General features: G+C 39.6%; 1 protein-coding gene across 14 annotated transcripts in view; it reads left to right on the forward strand.

The window, feature by feature from the left end:
- ACTN2 (actinin alpha 2) overlaps window positions 1-21,781 on the forward strand; it is an 89,106-nt gene that overhangs the window by 48,188 nt on the left and 19,137 nt on the right. For 7 of the 14 annotated variants that reach the window (XM_073338208.1, XM_073338207.2, XM_073338212.2 and 4 more), the window contains exons 8-15: window positions 1,717-1,802; window positions 5,059-5,151; window positions 6,570-6,800; window positions 8,269-8,416; window positions 10,948-11,098; window positions 16,930-17,038; window positions 17,939-18,079; window positions 19,518-19,700. In XM_073338208.1, the coding sequence (XP_073194309.1) occupies window positions 1,717-1,802; window positions 5,059-5,151; window positions 6,570-6,800; window positions 8,269-8,416; window positions 10,948-11,098; window positions 16,930-17,038; window positions 17,939-18,079; window positions 19,518-19,700 (1,142 nt within the window). Of the gene's footprint in view, window positions 1-1,716; window positions 1,803-4,039; window positions 4,126-5,058; window positions 5,152-6,569; window positions 6,801-8,268; window positions 8,437-8,498; window positions 8,503-10,947; window positions 11,099-16,929; window positions 17,039-17,938; window positions 18,080-19,517; window positions 19,701-21,781 lie in introns of all 14 variants that reach the window. The other 7 variants (XM_073338216.2, XM_073338218.2, XM_073338217.2 and 4 more) reach the window with 3 other exon arrangements.

Below are 21,781 nucleotides of genomic sequence, written 5' to 3' on the forward strand. Positions count from 1 at the left end.
ATTTGTATTTTTTCCAAATGATCAGTTTTAATGAGTAGTCCCATATTTGAACCCTTGAAAAAGACTTCAGAGTCTTTCTATAAATAATATGATGTTAAAGTACCTCTTTACTAACTAATGTTCTGTAGTTTGGGCATGCATGGAGACAAAATATGAACATTTGCTACTTTAAATATATTAATTCTGATCTGGTCTCTTGCCAGTTGACTGGTCTCAAAGGGTAGAATGTTCCCAAGCACTCAGTCTTAGCCTGCCTGCTCCCATTGAAATAAATGGCAGTAGAGTTAGTACTGGGTGCTTTTGAAAACCCCACCCAAATAACTCAGTGGTTTCTAGCATTGATTTCATGCTTCAGAATTCATTCTCTCTTTGTTCCTGGAAATCTGAGTCCTGTTTTAAGCAACACCTTGTCCTTCTTACTGTAAACTAAGATGCAAGGTAATTATTTAACACATCTACTATCTCCTTATTCATAGATATGAACGTCCATTACCATTTTTCTTTTTCGTCAGCTTCCTTAAATATTGTATTCCATATCCTGGCGTTTTACACCTTAAAAGAAAAAAGACGCTTTATTAGAGTCATCATTAATATGTGAAATCATCCAAATATGTGCTGTCAGCTTTTATTTCAATTTTCAGATTCTTTTAATGTATCCTTTTCAAAAGTTCGTTCTTAACCCCTGTAAAATAAAAGAAACTGATGCTGAATTATGAAATATATTGGTTCTTATGGTATAAAATCCCACAGCTAACTTTAGAAATTTTATCTGCTTTCCCTGGTCATCTCCCCAACCCTACTCCGGCTGCGTGTGAAATGGGCATTTTTGCATTGGTGCTAATGCCATTCAAAAAGCCTCTTCACTGATAATCAGTATGAAGTGCTTGGTCACTTTCTGTCTTTATCTGTTGCAGAGTGTTAAAGGGACCATCACTGTCAATGTGCCCAAACTTCAGTCATATCCTGTCATTTTAGTTATTTCCTCCCATAATGATGCAAAACCCATCAGCCTTCCAAAATAAGGGGCTGAACTCTGTTATGATTTATGTTGAGGTTAACTGAAAATAGAATCTGGCTCAAAGGCTGCAAAACTGTTAAAAATCAAAGCTTTTCTGAGTGCTAGATTTATTCTGGATCACAGTAGCACATGTATACCTGTTTTGCAGGTTTTGGATACAGATCAATACTCTGATATGTGAGAACGTAGAGCAGGGCAGGCAGAATATAGAGACACTGTTTTAACGTGCTTCACATGCACTTCTACATCCATAACTAAGTTACTAGGCCAAACTCTACTTACATTCACACATAGTTAACTCTGGAGTAAGTCTAGTGACTTAAATGAAGTTACTCTGGATTTATGTAAGTGTAAATGAAAGCAGAATTGATCCCAGGAGGTCTGCATCTGCCAGCCTTCCCCAATAGCTCTTGAAAATTGGGTCTTGTACAAAACAGTGCAATGTGGCAATGCTATTTCTGTACATCCTAGATATTCGGATATTTTTAACATTTCAATTGAGCAATTGATAATTCCTTCATTTATTGATTCCTAAAGTCTGATCAGCATTGATATGAGTGGATGAAAGCAAGAGGAATGACCTTGGTTTTTTTTTTTTTTTTTTTAAATCCTTGCAGCATGTGAGGTGGAATCATCATCAGATGGAAGTATATTGCCATTAGACTATCTGAGCAGTTAACCTTCTTCTTTCTACACAGATGTAGTAAACACTGCCAGCCCTGATGAAAGAGCCATTATGACTTATGTTTCCTGTTACTACCATGCATTTGCGGGTGCTCAGAAGGTGAGGTTGTAAAAGATGGATCAGATCTCACCCTTCACCTTCTGTGGGGTTTTTTTTAGCAGTTTTTCTCTTCTGATCTTTCCCCCCACTAGTTACTAGAGGAGCATCCTAGAGCTGGGCAAGACCTCATTTCCTAATTTTCTCTCTGCACTCCTGTCTCTGTATAGTCAATAGAAGTTTAGCCATTTGTTTGTTCTCCAGAAACATATTTTTCTGTCTCACTATTCTGTATCTTTACTAGTAATATCAAGTAGATCTCAACAGTTGGTTACTGACCTGGATAGCAGACATACTTCCCTCTATTTGAAACCTCTGTGCATTGACTTGAATCAACATTTAAAGAGCAAGATGAAAATAACAAACTCACATGGAAAAAAGAGATCCCAACAGCAGTCATATTATCTCCACCACCATGCCAGAGACCCTGGATATTATTCATGCTGTAAATGTAAAAAATATAGCACAATCTCAGAAAATATACACCAGTTTTGTTTTCAGGATTTTTTTAAGTGTTAGCATTTTAATGTATGTACAAATGCATAGCAGCATAAGACATTTATTATATGTGATGCAGACACAAATATCATATACAGACATCTAGGTAGAAATCTGGAATTGTATCTCAGCAAATATAAGCAAAAAATAATTACTGTAGAATCTCAGATTTCAGAGTAGCCGTGTTAGTCTGTATCAGCAAAAACAATGAGGAGGCCTTGTGGCACCTTAGAGACTAACACATTTATTTGGGCATAAGCTTTCATGGCCTAAAATCCACTTCATCAGATGCATGGAGTGGAACATACACTAGGGAGGTATAAATACACAGCATATGAAAAGATGGGAGTTGCCTTACCAAGTGGGGGGTCAGTGCTAATGAGCTAATTCAATTAAAGTGGAAGTGGGCTATTCTCAACAGTTGACAAGAAGGGGTGGAATCAGTTTTGTAGTGCAAATGAGGCCAATGTGAACAAGGTGGCCCACTTCAAACAGTTGAGTTACAAACACCAGAGTTACAAACTGACTGGTCAATCACACACCTCATTTGCAACTGGAAGTATGCAATCAGACAGCAGAAACAAAAAAATCAAAAATCAAATACTGTACAGTACTGTGTTAAATGTAAACTACTAAAAAATAAAGGGAAATTTAAAAAAAAAAGATTTGACGAGGTAAGGAAACTATTTCTGTGTTTGTTTCATTCCAATTAAGATGGTTAAAAGCAGAATTTTTCTTCTGCATAGTAAAGTTTCAAAGCTGTATTAAGTCACTGTTCAGTTGTAAACTTTTGAAAGAACCACCATAATGATTTGTTCAGAGTTATGACTATTTCAGAGTTACGAACATCCTCCATTCCCAAGGTGTTCGTAACCCTGAGGTTCTACTGTAAAGAGAAACTCAGAATTGGACACAGTTCAAGTGTCACTAATAGGAAAATGCTCACTCTAGGGATACTGATATATAGTATTAAATAGCTAACAGATACTTTTGCAAGCTTGAGCTACTCTTCTGTAGAGAGGTCCTTCCCAGGTTAAAACAGCTAAAATTCCGTGAGTTATGTAGCCTGTCTTTTACATATCTAAGGGCTTGTCTACACTACTGCGTGGGGGTCGATTTAAGATACGCAACTTCAGCTACCTGAATAGCGTAGCTGAAGTCGACGTACTTAAATCTACTTACTGCAGTGTCTTCACTATGGTAAGTCGACAGCTGACGCTCTCCCATCGACTCTGCTTGCACTCCCTGTTCTGGTGGAGTACCAGAGTCGACAGGAGAGCGCTCAGCGGTCGATTTATCGCGTCTATACTAGATGACAGATTTTAAATTGTTAAATTTGAGCCCAATCCTGCAGCCTTTACTGTTGTGAGTAATCCTTATGCATGCAGGTGGTCTCACTGAAGTTAATGGGTTTACTCCTGTGAGTTACAGTGCATGAATAAGGGTGCAAGATCCAGCCTTCTGCAAAGAAAAATAATTTCACTTCATTGTCCTGCAAGACCTCAGTCTGAGTTTCAGCATATTGATTTTTTTTTTCTGTCAGCACCAATAAATCTCACACACAGTTTATTCCAGCTTTGTCTCCAGAGTACAGAGCTGTGGGCCAGCACCTGCTTAGCATACAGAAATCAAGGCAGGGTAACAACCATTTTGTGCTTCTCTTTGTTCAGCCTGTTTTCTACTCCTCTATTTTTTTTTTGTTTTTTTGTTCTTTCCTTTCCTTCCCCCGCTTCCTTCTGTAGATATTGTGAACACTCCCAAACCTGATGAAAGAGCTATCATGACTTATGTTTCCTGCTTCTACCATGCTTTTGCTGGAGCAGAGCAGGTATTAATCAATGGTCCCTTTGAGTTGCTGTGCTTTTTGGTTGGTTGTTTCACATTTCCATGAGATTTTTTCACCTGAATATAGATCTTTGAGGTTTTAATCAACGTTCCCAGGTATTATTTGAATGTGAATGCTTTTTTTAACTAACTTCTAATCTTGATTCAGTTAAAAGCCCTGTAGCAAATTGGATTTTTTTTTTTGGTTCCAAAAGGTATTACCACTGATTTTGAGGGTCCTTAGTGGTTATAAAAGGCTATTTTCAGGAAAAGTAAGTTTAAAGAGACCTTGTTTTGCATATGGACCTCAGGCTGTGTTGATGCACAACTTTCCTTGCAGGAGCAGCTCTCAGGTGCACAATCAGAAAAAATATGCAACATTCAATTGACCCGATTAGAATTACCCCAGATTTACACTTGTATAGAAGAGCAGACTTTGACCAGTTGTGCACATTCTAGCAGTTATAAATGCAAATGACTTGTACAAACTGTGTGAACTGGGCTCTTAATTTGCTTGGGTCTTCTTTTGCATGTTCCTAACAAACCTAATAGATTTCTAGTATGATTTTTTTAACCTAATACCATAACCTGAACAATAGTCTAAGTCACTTTCAAAGTAAAGATTTATTAAATGACCCTGACATTAGTGTGAAACTACCTCCTATATAATAAGGCTTTAACATTTAACAGAATGAATTCTATGTTGATTTATATGCTATGCAGCACACTGAAGTTAGTAGAGTTTTACAGGGAGACTCACTGCAGAATTTGTCCCAATAACTCTGAGAAGGGCGAACTTACATATGAGTCATGAGCACTAACCAACAGTGATAAGAGCAATTTTTATTTTCAGCAGTCACATTCAGCTTACTTAAAGTTTGTATCTGCTTGTGAACATGATGACAGCTATGTCCTGTTTGTTTTCTGTATTTTACAGGCTGAGACTGCAGCTAACAGGATATGTAAAGTGCTTGCTGTGAATCAAGAAAATGAAAAGTTGATGGAAGACTATGAAAGGCTAGCAAGTGAGGTAAAGGCTAGCAAGTGATGATGATAAATTCAGTGCATTATTTACAATGAAAACAGAGCAAAATTAAAGTCACATACAGCTGACAGTCATCTTTATCAGAGGGGAAGGATGGTTCAGTGTTTGGAGCATTCGCTTAGAACTTGGAGGAGCCAGGCTCAATTCCCTGCTCCATTACAGGCTTCCTGAGTGACAACGAACAAGTCACATAGACTCTCTCAGCCTCAGTTCCTCATCTGGAAATTGAGGATAATAGCACAGGGGTGTTGTGAGGACAGACATAGTAGGAATTGTGAGGCACTCAGATATTGCAGTAATGGAGGCCATTTAAGTAATGGAGAGAGAGATCTTTGAGGGTTTATATGTTATAACTGCTTGCACAAATAAGGAATCTTAAATTCACTTACTGTTTTCCATAATTCTAGTTTAAAAAAAGCTTCTTTCCCCTCAGCCAAAAATTGTAACATGATAGATAAATACAAACATACCTTTAAGTGATAAAAATAAGATGTTTAAGTATAAAGTGGTCCATAAGGATTTTATTTCAAATTGAAATATGAGGGTATAAGGTATGAGATATTTCACAGGTAGGCCAGAAAAAGGTATTTTTCAAGGTGTATCATAATGCATCCCTGCATCTGTGGAAGGGCTGAGACTCAGGAGAACAGTGTTTTCAACTCTGCCACATGCTTTGTGTGTGATCTGAGACAAGTCCCTCAGTTCCCCATTTGGAAAAGGGGGATAATGATCCTTTGCTGGATAAATTCAATAATATTGTGAGGCTCTCAGAATCTGCAGTGAAATTACCTACCTAGAAAGAGAAACAGATTAAAACTGTGCCCTGAATTTGGAACATGAACTTTTATCATATAAACCAGTAGTTCTCAAAGCTGGTCTGCCGCTTGTTCAGGGAAAGCCCCTGGCGTGCCGGACCGGTTTGTTTACTTGCCGCGTCTGCAGGTTCGGCCGATCGCGGCTCCCACTGGCTGTGGTTTGTTGCTCCAAGCCAATGGGGGCTGCAGGAAGGGCGGCCAGCACGTCCCTCAGCCCACGCTGCTTCCTGCAGCCCCCATTGGCCTGGATTTTTAAAAGTAGCTGGGGATTTGGGATAACTCAGGTTTTGGGTACTCATCTTGAAATACCTTGAAGGGACCTGATTTTCAAAAAGCCAAGTGCTCAACACCTTCAGAAAATCAGGGCCCTTTAGGATGTCTCAAATTAGGCATAAATTGAGGTAACCAAAATTACTAGTCATTTTTGAAAATCTTGTGCTTAGTTGTCACTAAGTCATTGACTTTGGCAATGACTCTCTTGTTAAAGAAAAGACACTGGAGTCTGTACATTGAGGATTATCGTTTCTTTTTTTTTGGTTCCATTTTCCATTGCTTTGAGTTTTAATTGTTTGTGTCTGTATGTGATAGCTTTTAGAATGGATTCGTCGCACAATCCCTTGGCTGGAAGACAAAACTCCCGAGAAAACAATGCAGGCCATGCAGAAGAAGCTAGAGGACTTCCGAGACTACCGCCGCAAGCACAAGCCTCCCAAAGTCCAGGAAAAATGTCAACTGGAGATCAATTTCAATACCTTGCAGACAAAACTGAGGATCAGCAATAGGCCAGCTTTCATGCCATCAGAAGGGAAAATGGTTTCAGTGAGTAAAATACGGGTCCAGTCTCTTTTCTCCTTTCACCTGAAATGCTCAGTAATATGTGAATAGATGGGATCCAATTACTATTCCAAAACATCTTCACTCATTTCAACTTGCAACATCTAGTTCTCAAGTACCAGCAGTGCTAAATCAACAAGACTTATTTTATTCAGTACTTCATTCTAGGACCATTTCTCCCTACCGGGGGCCCTGTCTCTTTTTAAGGCTGCCTCCACTTCAGTCATTCTTCTCCCGCCATGAGAGTGGGAGACAAATCCCCCTTTTGGAACATGATCAGTACTGCTTTGTTGAAGGAGCTAAATTGTGTGATTCTGTTTGAAGCAAAGCTACCATTGATTTCATTTGGAGTTTTCTTCAATGCAGGACCTCAGAATTTGGCCCAGGATTGGCCCTGGCACAGTTTCAGTACCCTTTTCAGCCTCAGTTTGCAATAGATTGCTTTAATTGAATGGAGCCTTATAATCTGTGAAGACAAACAATAGTTCCTCCAAATTAACTCTCAGCTCTTGATAAGAGTTTTGGAGTTGAGAGCTTTGAGTGTTTTAGGTGTTGAATATAGCCAACAAATGTCTCTACTGTGCTGTAATCTTGTGTTTAAGCTATTCAGGTTTTATAAACAGGCAGTACTGTTAGCTGAAAAATCTATCTGGCTCACAAAATATCATAGAGACTGGCAGCCCTGGCTATAAATGGTGCATTTGCGCATCTGCAAAAGCTCGAAATATTCTGCAAAGACCACACAACAGGAATCAAGCTTTTTTTATTTCTCAGCCTTCTACATAGGCCAGAAAGCTTAGTGACTTTGTGTACCAGCGAAAGTGCACATTGGATTGCTTTTGCTATTAGCTGTTCCATCACGGTCAGCTTCTAAAGACCAAAACATTTTTATTTTGATAGTGGATGCACAAAACAGTACACTTTAAGGATATTCGCAAAAAGAAAAGGAGTACTTGTGGCACCTTAGAGACTAACCCATTTATTTGAGCATGAGCTTTCGTGAGCTACAGCTCACTTCATCGGATGCATACTGTGGCTGTAGCTCATGAAAGCTTATGCTCAAATAAATGGGTTAGTCTCTAAGGTGCCACAAGTACTCCTTTTCTTTTTGCGAATACCGACTAACATGGCTGCTACTCTGAAACCTTTAAGGATATTATAAATCACCTTCACTGAAATTACAAGATATAAAATATGCACGGAGGCAGTGGATAGATAACTGCTTTGCATGGACAATCACATTTTGTACACATTGTTTCCATTTTGCATTCACCTACACACATTTTGTCTGGTGTAGTTTAGGTGACTGTTCCTGAAAAATTTGGACCTAAATTTCCATTTTTGGAGCAAGATTGTAAATTCTTGCAGAGTTCACAAATTTGGGCAAAGTCAGAGGAGATACAGAGTAATGATTAAAATCTCATTCCCTTACTCATCCCCAAATTTCTCACAGGATATTGCTGGTGCTTGGCAGAGACTTGAACAAGCTGAGAAGGGCTATGAAGAGTGGTTGCTGAATGAAATACGAAGACTGGAACGACTTGAACACCTGGCTGAGAAATTTAGACAGAAGGCTTCTACTCATGAAACCTGGGCATATGGTAAGCAGACCTTGCTTAGAGTGTTTCAGGTAAATCTATCCAGCATTTTTGCGAAGATCGCATCATGGTTTTATCTGCATAGCCAGGTCTTGTGACCAACCAGTCAGAGCTCCATTAAATCCAGGAAAGAATCTAGGGAAAAGGCAGATATCAGCAGAGTGTGATTTACTGAACAGCAGCACAGACAAAAGCATCCTTCCACTTTAAGGGTGACACATAAATACAACCAGGATTTGTTCCAGCCAAGTCCCAAAACTAAAGTTATATTAAATGGTGGCTTTCTTTAGCCAAGGTCAACAAGCAACGTCCTACAGTTTAGCTTACCTCCCCAGAATTTCAGGGAGAAGATGGGAATGAAAAACCTGGCTTTCTTTGATGTGGACACAGCAGCGAAATGAGGACAGACACTTGCATGGAATTAAGTGGCAGGCTACAGCTTTTATTAAACTTTAGCACAGGGGAGGGGGTGCTATTGCTAGTCCAACCCCATCATAAGTTAGAACAGCTAGCTGAGGGGCTCCTCTCGCACACAGCACTGCGATAAGGTCTCTTTCAGGACCTTACCACAGTAGAGAATCTATGTAATGCAGCTCTACCCCACCATGCCCCTCACACTCCCACCACAGCCCCTGTGCTGGCCATTTCAAACCAGAGTCCAGCCCATAGTGAGCTTGTTCGAAGCACCCAAATCAGTAAATGGCTGCCAAGTGAATGCCAGAAGTGAAGCTGTGATCATTCTGAAAGCCTCTTTACTGAGCATGTGCTATTCTGACCATGTGTCGTAGCTCTGACATGGGGAAATTACACATGACAGATACAGGAGAATATATAGCAAGAGAAATAATGGTCCCCTGTGGCCTTAAAATCTAGGAAATAGTATGTGGTGAACTGAAGCTGAAGTGGCTGTCTTTGAATTCAGTTGTCTCTCCTAACGATAAGAGTTGCTGATGAGTGAGAGATAATCTTTCAGTTTCCGATTTTATTTGCTTGCTTTTGTAATTTGGAAAGGGTCATAAGGATTTGGCATTTTCAGTTTAAAAACAAAGAGTGTTTGAAAAGACGGCCACATATCTCAGCCTTTATGGAGGTTTTGGGCGTGAGGCCAAAGTGAATAATGGATTGAAGGCAGAATTTCAAAGAAGATAATATATCTTTAACATAACTTACACTGAACATAGTGATCTGATTGCTGGCTACATAAGCCAGGTCTTCACTGGAAAAGGTTTGCCAATATAGCTATGCCAGCCACCCCACCCAGTGCTGGCATAAAATTGCTTTTCGCAATATAATTTATACCACTTCCCTGAGCAAAATAAGATATGCCAGCAAAAGGACTTTTATGTTGGTATACCTTATCTATAGTAGGGCTCAAAAAATTATACCCCTAGCCAACATTGCTATATTGGCAAAAGTTCTGAGTGTGGGTCAGAATTGTGTGAGGTTTGTGAGGGCATAATCATAGTTTTTATTTCCACCCTTTTTTCCCTTGGTGGTTTTTAAAAAAGAAATTAAGCAAAATTATTGGCCTTTTTAGGGGAATGGTTGTGTTTTGCCCCCATTCCTTTCTTCTTTGGTGTCCTTTCCTTACACTCTTTTTTTCCCCCCCTTCTACTCTCCTCCTCTTTCAACAGCAACAAGACCAAAAGTTTCAAAATTCATACACCTCCACAGACAGTGAGAATAAATTGCAGTTCAGTGCTAGCTGTGAAAAAGGCCATTGAAGTGCTTGTCAGTAACTGAAAGATACAGAACCAAAAAACAGAGTTACCAGGCCTGTCTTAAACCATCACAAATAGTGGTTCACTGAGCCAAGAATCGTACCAGCAACCTGGATGTTTCTGCTTTATTACATCTTTGGGTTTATAAATTACATGTTAACGAAGGGCCAGGTTTGAGAATCCTTTTACACAGATTGGGAAGGAGTCACTCACCCAAGTAGTCCCACAGAAGTTAATAACTACTCAGTTAAGTAACTCTTCACCAGTGCAGGTAGGGAGTTGACAATCTGGTCCTATTCTGGAATGAGCCTGAATTACCTTGCTACTTATTCCATGTTATACAACAATGTGTCTGTGTGAAACAGGCTGATTCCCATGTGGAAAAATCCTTTAGAAATGAACAGAAAGTAATCTTTAGACAGGCTCATGAATGATTCCGTGGAACATAATAGAGAATCACATCCCAGTTATAGAATTCTATAGGATTGTTTCAGCAACCTACAGAAAATATCTTAATATGTTTTACAGGTTTATAAAATGATTTATATGTAATATTTATTATTTCACCCTATTAAATTTCATATGACTTTTCCAGTGAGTTGTTAATAAAGGCTTTACACAAGGGGTGAAATCTTAGCCCTATTGAAGTAAATTAATGGGAGTTTTGTCATTGATTTCAGTGGGGCCAGATTTCACACTGGGTGTATGATACTGATCAAAGCACCACAAAACTGGGCCCCAATTTAAATGACTGACTTGAGGGTAATTAATGAATTAGTAATGAATTATTGATATTTTTGTTTTTATTTTCAGGCAAAGAGCAGATCTTACTCCAGAAGGATTATGAATCTGCTTCTCTGACCGAAGTCCGCGCTATGTTGAGGAAACATGAAGCTTTTGAGAGTGACTTGGCTGCCCACCAGGACAGAGTAGAACAGATCGCAGCCATTGCCCAGGAGCTGAAGTATGTTCCATTTAGAGGCATGCAGCTGCTGACATTTAGCTGATAAACTCTTTCCAATGAATTCAATAGTGTCATAGGTACAATGTAAGAATTCCACAGATAGCTTCGTAAGGATATTATCTGAGCTGGTCATTGACACCTTTCCTTTCCTTTTTTTTTTAATTGAACTAAATATAGACATGCAACTGAATACAGTTGTTTGAGGGCAAACATTTCAAAATTGACTTAACAGTAAGCTTTTGTTTCTGTAGATCTGCTGGTGGGTAAATTGTGTATGTGGTGGGGGTGTATGTGGAATTAGTTTACCAGTTCATGTGTTCTGCTACAAGAAGCGAGATGTAAAACCATTCTCATAAAAATTATTTATTTCATTTTACCCACGTGTGTATAATATAGATCAAATATTGCAAGCTGATATTAAAATAATGTCTTACATTTGCATCGCGTCTCCCATCCCACAGTACTTTATATACTTTAAAAACTAATTCCTATTCCTTCTCTGTATAGCATGTGTGTCTCGGTTTGTCTAAGGTGCTTGTCAGGCCCCCATTACCATAGTGTGTGAGGACCTCACAATCTTTAATGTATTTATCCCCACAAGCCGCCCTGTGAGGTGAGGAAGTGTTGTTAGCCTCATTTTACAGAGTGGGAACTGAGGCACACAGAGACTTGCCCAAGGTCACACGGGAAATCTGTGGCAGGGTAGGGACTTGAAACCAAGTCGACCAAGATCAATGCCATAACCACTGGACCAGCACACACACACAGACACACATGCATGTGTGCACACACTCAGAGAGAGAATACAAATTAGTTTAAGGGTCCAGTTCAGCAATACACATAAACACATCCTTAATTTTAAGAGTGTGGATAGTCCCATTGAATTTAATGTTGTTATACTGGAAATCAGTGGTACTACTCCCATGCTTAATAGCATGTGCATTGCTGAATTGCAGTATAAATTTATGACGCTAACAGAAGACAGTGTGGACTAGTGGTTAAAACAGATGTATGTCTGGGAGTCGGGGCATTAAAGCACGGTTCCCAACCCTGTCTCTGACTCTGTGTCACCTGTGGCAAATCTCTGTCTCCACAGACTCCTACCACTGGCCCATGCCAGCCAACTCATGCTTGCTGGGCTGTTTCATTGCTGTGTAGACTTCTGGGCTTGGGCTTCAGCCTGGGCTTTAGAACTCCCCCATCTCGCAGGGTCCTAGAGCCTGGGCTCCAGCCTGAGCCCCGAAAGCCTGAGTCAGCTGGCACGGGCCAGCTCTGGGTGTCTAGTTGCTGTATAGACATACCCTTTATTACCTTTCCATGTTTTAGTTTCTTCATTTCTTTGATGGGTTAAATACCTACTGCAAAAGAATATTGTGCAAACTTTTTTGAAAAGGACTACAACTCAGAAACACCTGGGTCTTAATTCTCCACTAGCTCCAGTTGTGTCTCTGTGATCCTGTACTGCCTGGCCTCAGTCTAGAGCATCTGGGAGTCTACCCTAACGTATGTCTCTGGAGGAGGGACCTTACAGCTTTGCCATGAGCCTTCCATTCTTGTGCGGGGGTAGAGTGTGGCTAGCACAGGCACCAGTTCTATCACCTCATCCAGTGGAAGTCTCCCCTGTTTAGAAACAAATCCAAACAAATCCATCATCAAGTTAGAAATTGCACCTTCTGAAAATGTTTTGCCTACTATTGTTAGCAGTGACACCTAAGATTACTTTAACTGGAAGAGATTAGAGAAAAAGGTCTATTTTTTTTCCAGTTTATTTAAAAGAGAATGTATATATTTGGAGGAAAAAAAGACGAAGTAATTAGTTAGTGCCAAAAAGCATGAAACTTAAAAGGATGCACATATCAGTGAATTCTTCAGTTGATAAAACACTTGCCTTTCTTTTCATCCGAACCTGTATGGTAATAATGACTTTCTATTGTGTAATTGTTTGTAGAGAAGCTCTCAATGGCTCTCTCTAGAGATAATTTCTGAAAATGTCTAACACTGGTTCAGCTCCACCAATATTAGCAGCATTGAGAGCAGAGTGCGGACAGCCTGGCAATTGCCACCATTGTTTTAGACGTGTCATTGATCTCTGCTCAGATCAGGCTAATGAACGCAATGCTTAAAAGGCTGGTTGGCCATCTACACTAGGGCTCCAAACACTTAACATCAATGAAGTTGGACTGGTGTTAGCAAGAAAGTGAGATTTTTGAAATAACATTCTTAATGCAGGCAGGGTTGGTGCTACATCCTCTAAGTCTGTGTTTTGCCAGCTTGAAGGGAACATAGCCAGGTGGTTAGAATGGGGCTGGATGGGAGAGAGAACTCTGCCACTGACTTGCTGTGTCATGTTGGACAAGCTACTTGTGGCTTGATTTTCAGAGGTGATGAATCATAGAACTGTAGGATTGGAAGGGACCTTGAGAGGCTAAGGAGAACAATTTTTGAACACCCTACTGACTTCAGAGGTGCTCTGCATTAACCTCCATGTGCTTACCTGTAAAATGGAGAAATCTCTGCCCAGTTGCTTAGGGGGGTTGTGAGGCTCAATTAGTCTTAAAACCCTTGGAGGACATTGAATGAAGGGTGCTATATATACATGCCAAGTATTAGTAGCTGCAAGCAAATGGGCAGCTTCCTTTGTATATTGATTTCAATAATTTTACCAACAGTTCCTCACAAAATTTTAGAAATTAGAGGTGAAAAGTCCTAGTTCCTCTTGACAGTGATATTTTTTAGGATTGTGTAAAAATTTTCATGCTAAGAAAGGTGCAATTGGAGCCTGAACTAAAGCTCATTGAAATAAATAAGGATCTTTCTCTTGACTTCTTTGGCCATTAGATCAGGCCCTTAAAAAGACCATCATTGACTGTGCTTCAGGTCAGCATGCCCTATATTTTTGGTAGCCATCTCTTGGCTGCCTGCAGTTGCTATTTTGAAGGAGAACAATTGCTGTGTGACCTTGAGCTGCACTGGTTACAGTTCAGTGTCAGCGATGATATTTTCTGCTACAGCAGCTGAGCCCACTAAGAGCATAAAGGTTAAAGTTGTTAAAAGCTTGTTGATTGATGGTGTCTGGATAAAGGATTTGTGTGTGTGTGAGCAGGATCATTCTAGTTTGGAAGCTGTTATGCTGTCACTGTGTGCCAGATTGTGAGACATTGTAAATCTTGGATGGGGCACTATTTAAACCTGGGGAAAAAAATCAGGGATTTCCCATTTAATACACTGTAAATGCTAAAAAGAATTAGACAAAATTGTGCTCTAAGGTGTATACTCATTTATGGTCCTATGCACTAATTCCAAGATTTTCACTAATCAGGATCAAAATTTCTGAATGTATTTTTTAAAATATTTATCTTACCTTGTGTAAAAACTTATATTCAGCCAGGCAAACAGTTATATTAATCTCCAGCATAGATGGACTAGAAAGCCTTTTGCTTCTGCATACCTGGGTTCAAATTGTGTTTATGGGCACAGTTACAAAGACGCCAGCCCTGATCCAGGAATTACTTAAGTACATGCTTAACTTGGCTTCTGTGGAACTACTCGTGCTTAAAGTTAAGCACATGCTTAAATGCTTTGCTGGATCAAAGCTACTGTCAGGTCAAATTTGGCCCATCTGTGAGCCAAAATCGATGAAAGTAAGATTTCATGAAATCTAAAACCAGATTAGGATTAAGAAAAAAAGAAATACCTTTATGACTGTTTTAAATTCTAAAGATCATGGCATTTAAAAAAAACCAAACCATTTCACTGGTGGAATTCTCAACCATGTGCTGCAGCATTGTGTGTGCATGAAAAGCTAAAAGTTAAATTGACTAGAAACTCACTTTAAAAAAAAGAAAAGAAAAGTGAAAGCTACTCTATTTTTACTTATAATGGTGAGAGAATCACAAAAAGTAAACAGCGCAAGTAGTGCAAAAGTAAACTAGGTATTTACATTTCTTTCCTTTTTAATAATGCCTGTAAAATGTGACTTTTTTTTAAAGGAAATTTGTTTCTTAGAAGTTTATGGTGCCAGCTCCTCATGTGAGGTAGATTGGCATAGCTCCACTGAAGTCATTGGAGTCACACTGAGTTATACCAGCTGAGGATCCGGCCTATTATTTTTAAACTGTAGGTACCCTTTTAAAATTAGCATTGATAATCTCATTCTCTTCCCTATTTATCCACATCCAAACATGCAACACAAACTATCTATGCTTAATAAAATAGGATAGCAGGGATATTGCAGGTCATGACTGAGGTATGTTGGCAGAGCTGTTTGGCGAAGTTAGTACAGTATCTCCCAGCACTGACGGGTAGCCAGGACAATTAGTCCCTCACTTTCACAAAAGTGACATGTGCCCTTATCCTAAAAAAATGAGACAACTGGAGATCAATGATCCATTGGGCTAAAAATAAAATTTGCAATAGTCTCAGAGGTGCCACTTGGAAAATCTTCAAAAACACTTTTTATTTATTTAGACTTATGGTGCAAAAAGATACTGATACAGAAGCTCTTGGTGCCCTGACAATTTACTAAACTCACAATCCATGTATGAACATCATCTATCAGTAGGAGTATAACATAAAAAATAATTAACTTGCAGCCAGTACATCAAAACAGCAAAATTATGTCCCATCTCACTCCACCCACAGCCCCATACCCTCAGACCTCCCCAAAAGTGTTATTAATTAGATAGCTTTTACTGCATACTCTGAAGGTCAACAAATCTGGAATGGTCTAGAGCAGAGTGCGGAGCAGTTCCAGAATCAAAGGGCCCTCATGGAGAATGCCTTGCTCCTTTTTATAAATAATGTGTTTAGATGTCATATGGTTTCTCTCTAACCTTTTGCTGATCAGGGAACTTTTATCAAAAAAGCTCTTAGTTTCCAACAGTTCATTGGTTCTTGCTGCAGAGCCACTGAAGAGTCATTCTCTTACACACATACACTCTCTGTGTCTCAATGACTATAAGTATTTATCCACAGTGGAACAGTCATTGGGCCACAGAGAGAGTGAAAATGACCCAGTCATTAGGGCACCTACCTGGTAGGTTGGAGACCCTGGGTCCAATCCCCTTACACCAGTCACTCTTTCATTATTTATCCACAGTGCAACAGCTTCAACAGGAGAGATTGAGGATGCCCCACATCTGAATATCCCATAACTCAGTGGTTAGAACATTCTCCTGAGACATGGGAGTCTCCTGTTCAAATCCTTTTGCCGCCCCCCCCATCTTAGACGAGTGCTCTAACCATTGGGCTAAAATTTACAAGGTGAGCACCACCACCTCAGGCCGGATTTTGAATGGGACCCAATCCAGTAGGCAGCCTCTGAGCATGCCTATCGATCAAGCCCACATGTGGCTTAGGTAGCTGAACATGTCTTTCCTTGAGGTTCATGAATCACTCTGGGTCTTAGTTGGGAGATAGCTATACAGATGCATAGAGGGAGGCTGCAGCGCGCATGCCAAGAAGTGGAAACATAGGTGCTGAGGGAACCTTTACATTGGAAACTTATGTGCCGAGTGAATTTAGAGGACTACGAGGTTCGGCGGGAGTTTTGTAGATCACAGTGGAACCAAAATGGGAATGTAGGCACCTAAATCTGGGGTTTAAGCACCTAGGTACCTCTGTGGATCCCGCCCTTAGTGCCTAGATCCCACACATAATAACACTACACTGCCTAACTGATTGCAAGCTGACTTTTTTAGCAAGAGGAGGAAAAAGAAGAGGAGGCATAGTTACTGAGAGCCAGTGCAACATGTTCACAGGTGCAGAATGTACAGTGTTTTCCTGTCTATTTGTTTAGAAAGCTATAGCTCTTTCTCTTCACTCTTTCCTAGCGAACTGGATTTTTACGATGCTGCAAGTGTCAATGACCGATGCCAGAAGATATGTGACCAATGGGACAAACTGGGAACACTTACGCAGAAAAGGAGAGAGGCTCTGGAGGTAAAATTGATATCAATAAGCAACTCCATTTAAAAAAATGAATCCTTCGGGATTTATAAAGATGTTGTTGCGTGTTAATTCCTGGAATCCAGACTGCAATAACCCTTTCCTCAGCTCTCCATTTCAGTTTGCAATAGAGGTTGAATTGCTCAGTAATAGACTTGATGGTGCTTTGTTTCTTAGAAGTTTATGGTGCAGTTAGAAGTTATAAAGCAGCAGCAGAATGAATTTGGTCACCAACAGGTGACTTGTAATTTCACCCTTTGGGGATTTGATGCATAGCAGTGATATAATTAGGCAGCTCTCTTGTCATATTCCCTACAGCAAAACTCCATTTGAGCAGTAGGCCAGTGTCCAGGCTCTCTGGTGATGGAGGTTCCAAAACAGTGAGATCCAATTTACTAAAAGCCCTAAGATGTGTCTTCATGGCTTCCCATGAGATCAGTGGAAGCCACCTACGTACATCTCTGGGTTCAAATGTGACATGTATATGTTACTGCTCCATTTCAGACACGAAAGAAATGACTAAAGCAGGCCATTCATTTCCAACTGATGCAATTTAATTTGTTCATTTTATAGATCAGATTATCAGAAAATATTTAAAATGCAATAAATGGCAATAAAATCATTTAGGCCCTGATCCTACAAAGTCTTATGCACATACTTAAGTTTACATAAGTTTAACATGAAAATAATTTTAATGTCAGTAGTCTCACTGACTTCAGTGGCATCTTTTAAGATATCTCAGGTTGGGGAGCCAGGAAATGAGGCATCCAAAATCATCAGTCACTTTTGAAAATGTATGCCCAAGGTAACTTGGACACTACTTGTATGTACATAAAATTAGCTTTCACCTTGGTAACAATTAATTTGTTTGTGTGCATTTATTGGACTTAACAGAGGACAGAGAAATTGCTGGAAACAATTGATCAGCTTCACCTGGAGTTTGCCAAGAGAGCTGCTCCATTCAACAACTGGATGGAAGGTGCTATGGAAGACCTACAGGACATGTTTATTGTTCATAGCATAGAGGAAATCCAGGTAAATTGGTAGTATGTTTTTGGTTTGCAATCCTCAGGAAGTCAAGAAAGGGAAGCTTTCCCTCTCACTGAATGGACATTGTCAACATGTGTAGGTGAAAACATATCCTGCCTTTAAGCTATCTTTCTGACAGAGAATGTCCTTTCCCACTCATCTGTGAGCATAAAGTGATAACCTATAAGCAGACATGGCCTTTTAAGGCAACTGGCTGCAGTACTTCTCCCCTTGGAAGGAGTCCTTAGCCAGAGATAAGAAGGCAGGCAAACCATGTGGACAGCAGAACTTGGGAACACGGTGTCTCTTTGCATTTCTCATTATATGGCCCTTGGCAGTTGTTTGGGGCTCTAAGACACTAGCTATGTGGGACTGGTGGCCTTGAGTAGTCACAGTATATGGGATTTGGCCCAGAACAGTCATATCTGACTGCACTAATGTTAACCTAATAATAAAGGCAACGTTGTGGAACCTAACGCTTTACTTCTGTGTCTCATTAAAGGAAAGGCATAATTTACCTTTCCACCCATTTTAAGACCACTTTATATTACCAGATAAGTATACAAGTTTCTTAGTATAAATGAGAATTGGGCTGTTCATTGTGCATAGTTGGCTTGTTGTGAAAGTAATTAAAGGCATTAATTTGTCATTTATTCAGTTGCACTCAACATTAGTGGTACATTTGTGCAGCTGTATTTAAAGGTATGGTCTCAAGTATTTAGGCCCAGATGCTGCATCATGATCTGCTAGGGAAGACCGCTTTGCCTATGCGGAGTCACACTATTTCATTGAGACTCCATATGGACACAGGGCTTCAAGTGAGAGGATTCCAAAGAAGTGTCAGGGCTCTAATTAATTTTTTCTTTTAAACAGGGCAAGGTTAGGGTGAGTAGAAAACTTGTTATGTTTTTTTAAACTTGGTGGGGAAAAGGAAAGGGGATAATAGTCACTTGCAGTATTGGAAACCCAAATAGCACAGTATTGCAAAACATCAAAGGTAGCATGAAAAATGAAGTGAAACTTATCTGTCTGGCTTTACTATTCAGAGTGCGTGAAGTGCAACAAAGTATGACAGTGAAATTAGTTTTTTTCATTTGCATTCTAAATATCATATGTTTTTAGAAACACAGGTAAAGAAACATTTTTCAGAAATGCATCATTTTCATCTTCACAGTGTCTCTTAAATACTTAAAAAACAGCAAAATATGGTCTGCTACCCCAAAGACCACCTTATTGCAAGTTCTGTCTTTTTTGAGGTGATCCTATAGGTGAAATTTTGTCTCCACTGGAATTTTGCCATTGACTTCCATAGGGTCAGGGTTTCATCCCTTGTGTACAATGTATTTGGGGAAGAAATACAATTATTTATATCAGGCCCTCAAGATCATAGAACTGACATTACAACAAAAATCCTCATACTTTCCCCCTTTGTTTCTGATTCCAGAGTTTAATCACTGCCCATGAACAGTTTAAAGCCACTCTGCCAGAGGCAGATGGTGAGAGACAGGCTATCCTGTCGATCCAGAATGAAGTTGAGAAGGTTATTCAGAGTTACAACATCAGAATAAGTGCAAGCAATCCTTACAGCACTGTCACTATGGATGAAATCCGTGCCAAGTGGGATAAGGTATTGTATGGTAAAGGTGAAAATGACATTGCAGGAATAATGTTTTTTTGGTTGTAAGAATAATAAGAACAGAGACCTACACTAACTCTCAAGAAGTTGTCATGAATTACCAAAAAGAAAAAAAAAGTCTAATATCTGGGCTGATCCAACAGCATTCACTCAGGCAAAACTCTCTCTGCAATCAATGGGTAAAAACAGGAACAGCCCCATAATGAAAGGTCTTCCTTAAAAATCTTGGCTAGTTTGGACAGCAGAAAGTATGTCAACATAAAATTAGGCTATTGGCTAGAAGAAGCTTGGTTGTCATTATGGCTGCTGAAGAAAAGAAGCCTACCTATGTATTATGGAGAAACGTAGTACGGACGGATATTGAAAAAAATATATGAGTTACAGCCATATTTAACATTTTAAACAGGTTTCAACTCAATATTTAGTAGGTCAGTGGGGTAACTGATGTAGAACTGCAAGGAAAATTAGTTTTTATTATATAAAATATATTTAAAACGTTTTAAATGTTTTACATGGGATTATATTAATTTTAATTATACAATAGCATTACAGTTCCCTGAATTGCAACTGGGTTCCCCAGTCACGTGACTATATCATTAATGACTGAAGTACACAGGCCAGGGAACCAGTTCTGCTCCCATTGAAGTTAAGTAGGAGTTGGATCAGAATCCAGATCTGCATTGTGGAACTCTCTTTTTAAAAACACACACATTCACACAGAGGACCAATGCACACCACCAAATACACAAACATATAGTGCAAACCACAAGAATGTGATCCCAACAAGTAACAAGAACCAAACTCACAGTTTCACCATAACAACCTTGTAGGGTAGGCAAAGTATCAAGTGCAAGTATCAAGAGTCTACCTTCATGGCTTTGCTTGAATGTAATGTTGTGTGTCAATTACTGTTTAAAGCTAAGTGAGACTAATGGGGAAGTGAATATGCTTAAAATAGCCTGTTTTTTTCCAACAGGAAAAACAGGGTAGTAACTAGACCAGGGTTAAAAAGTCTTAAACTTAAATCTAGCCAGAAATTAGATTTTCTTTTCCTTAGAAGTCAGTCTTTCTGGTCACACTTCCAGCCTGACTGGTTTCAAAATGCTCAAGAGTATGCCCAGAAAGATATTGGAGCAAATAATTAAGCAATCAGTTAGCAAGAACAAATCATAAGTTCATAGATTCATAGATATTAAGGTCAGAAGGGACCATCTAGTCTGACCTCCTGCACAATGCAGGCCACAGAATCTCACCCACCCACTCCTGCGAAAAACCTCTTGCCTATGTCTGAGCTATTGAAGTCCTCATATCATGGTTTAAAGACTTCAAGGAGCAGAGAATCCTCCAGCAAGTGACCCGTGCTCCATGCTTCCAGAAGAAGTGAAAAACTTCCAGGGCCTCTTCCAATCTGCCCTGGAGGAAAATTCCTTCCCAACCCCAAATATGGCGATCAGCTGAACCCTGAGCATATGGGCAAGATTCACCAGCCAGATACTCAGGAAAGAATTCTCTGTAGTAACTCAGATCCCACCCCATCTAGCATTCCATCACAGGCCATTGGGCCTATTTACCATGAATAGTTGAAGATCAATTAATTGCTAAAATTATGTTATCCCATCATACCATCTCCTCCATAAACTTATTGAGTTTAATCTTAAAGCCAGATAGGTCTTTTGCCCCCACGGCTTCCCTTGGAAGGCTATTCCAAAACCTCACTCCTCGGATGGTTAGAAACCCTCATCTAATTTCAAGTCTAAAACTTCCCAATGACCAGTTTATATCCATTTGTTCTTGTGTCCACATTGGTGCTGAGCTTAAATAATTCCTCTCCCTCCCTAGTTTTTATCCCTCTGATATATTTAGAGAGAGCAATCAAACCAACCTCATAGCTTGCTTTTAACAGGGCAAAAAGCCTTGTGGAAGAGGGGAAGCAGTAGATGTGGTATATCTTGACTTTACACTTTTGCTACTGTCTTGCATGACCATCTCATAAATAAACTAGGAAAATACAACCTAGATGGAGCTACTATAAGGTGGGTGCATACCTGGTTGGAAGACCATTCCCAGAGAAT

The sequence above is a fragment of the Lepidochelys kempii genome, chromosome 3, assembly GCF_965140285.1.
Source record: "Lepidochelys kempii isolate rLepKem1 chromosome 3, rLepKem1.hap1, whole genome shotgun sequence".
Lineage (NCBI taxonomy): Eukaryota > Metazoa > Chordata > Testudines > Cheloniidae > Lepidochelys > Lepidochelys kempii.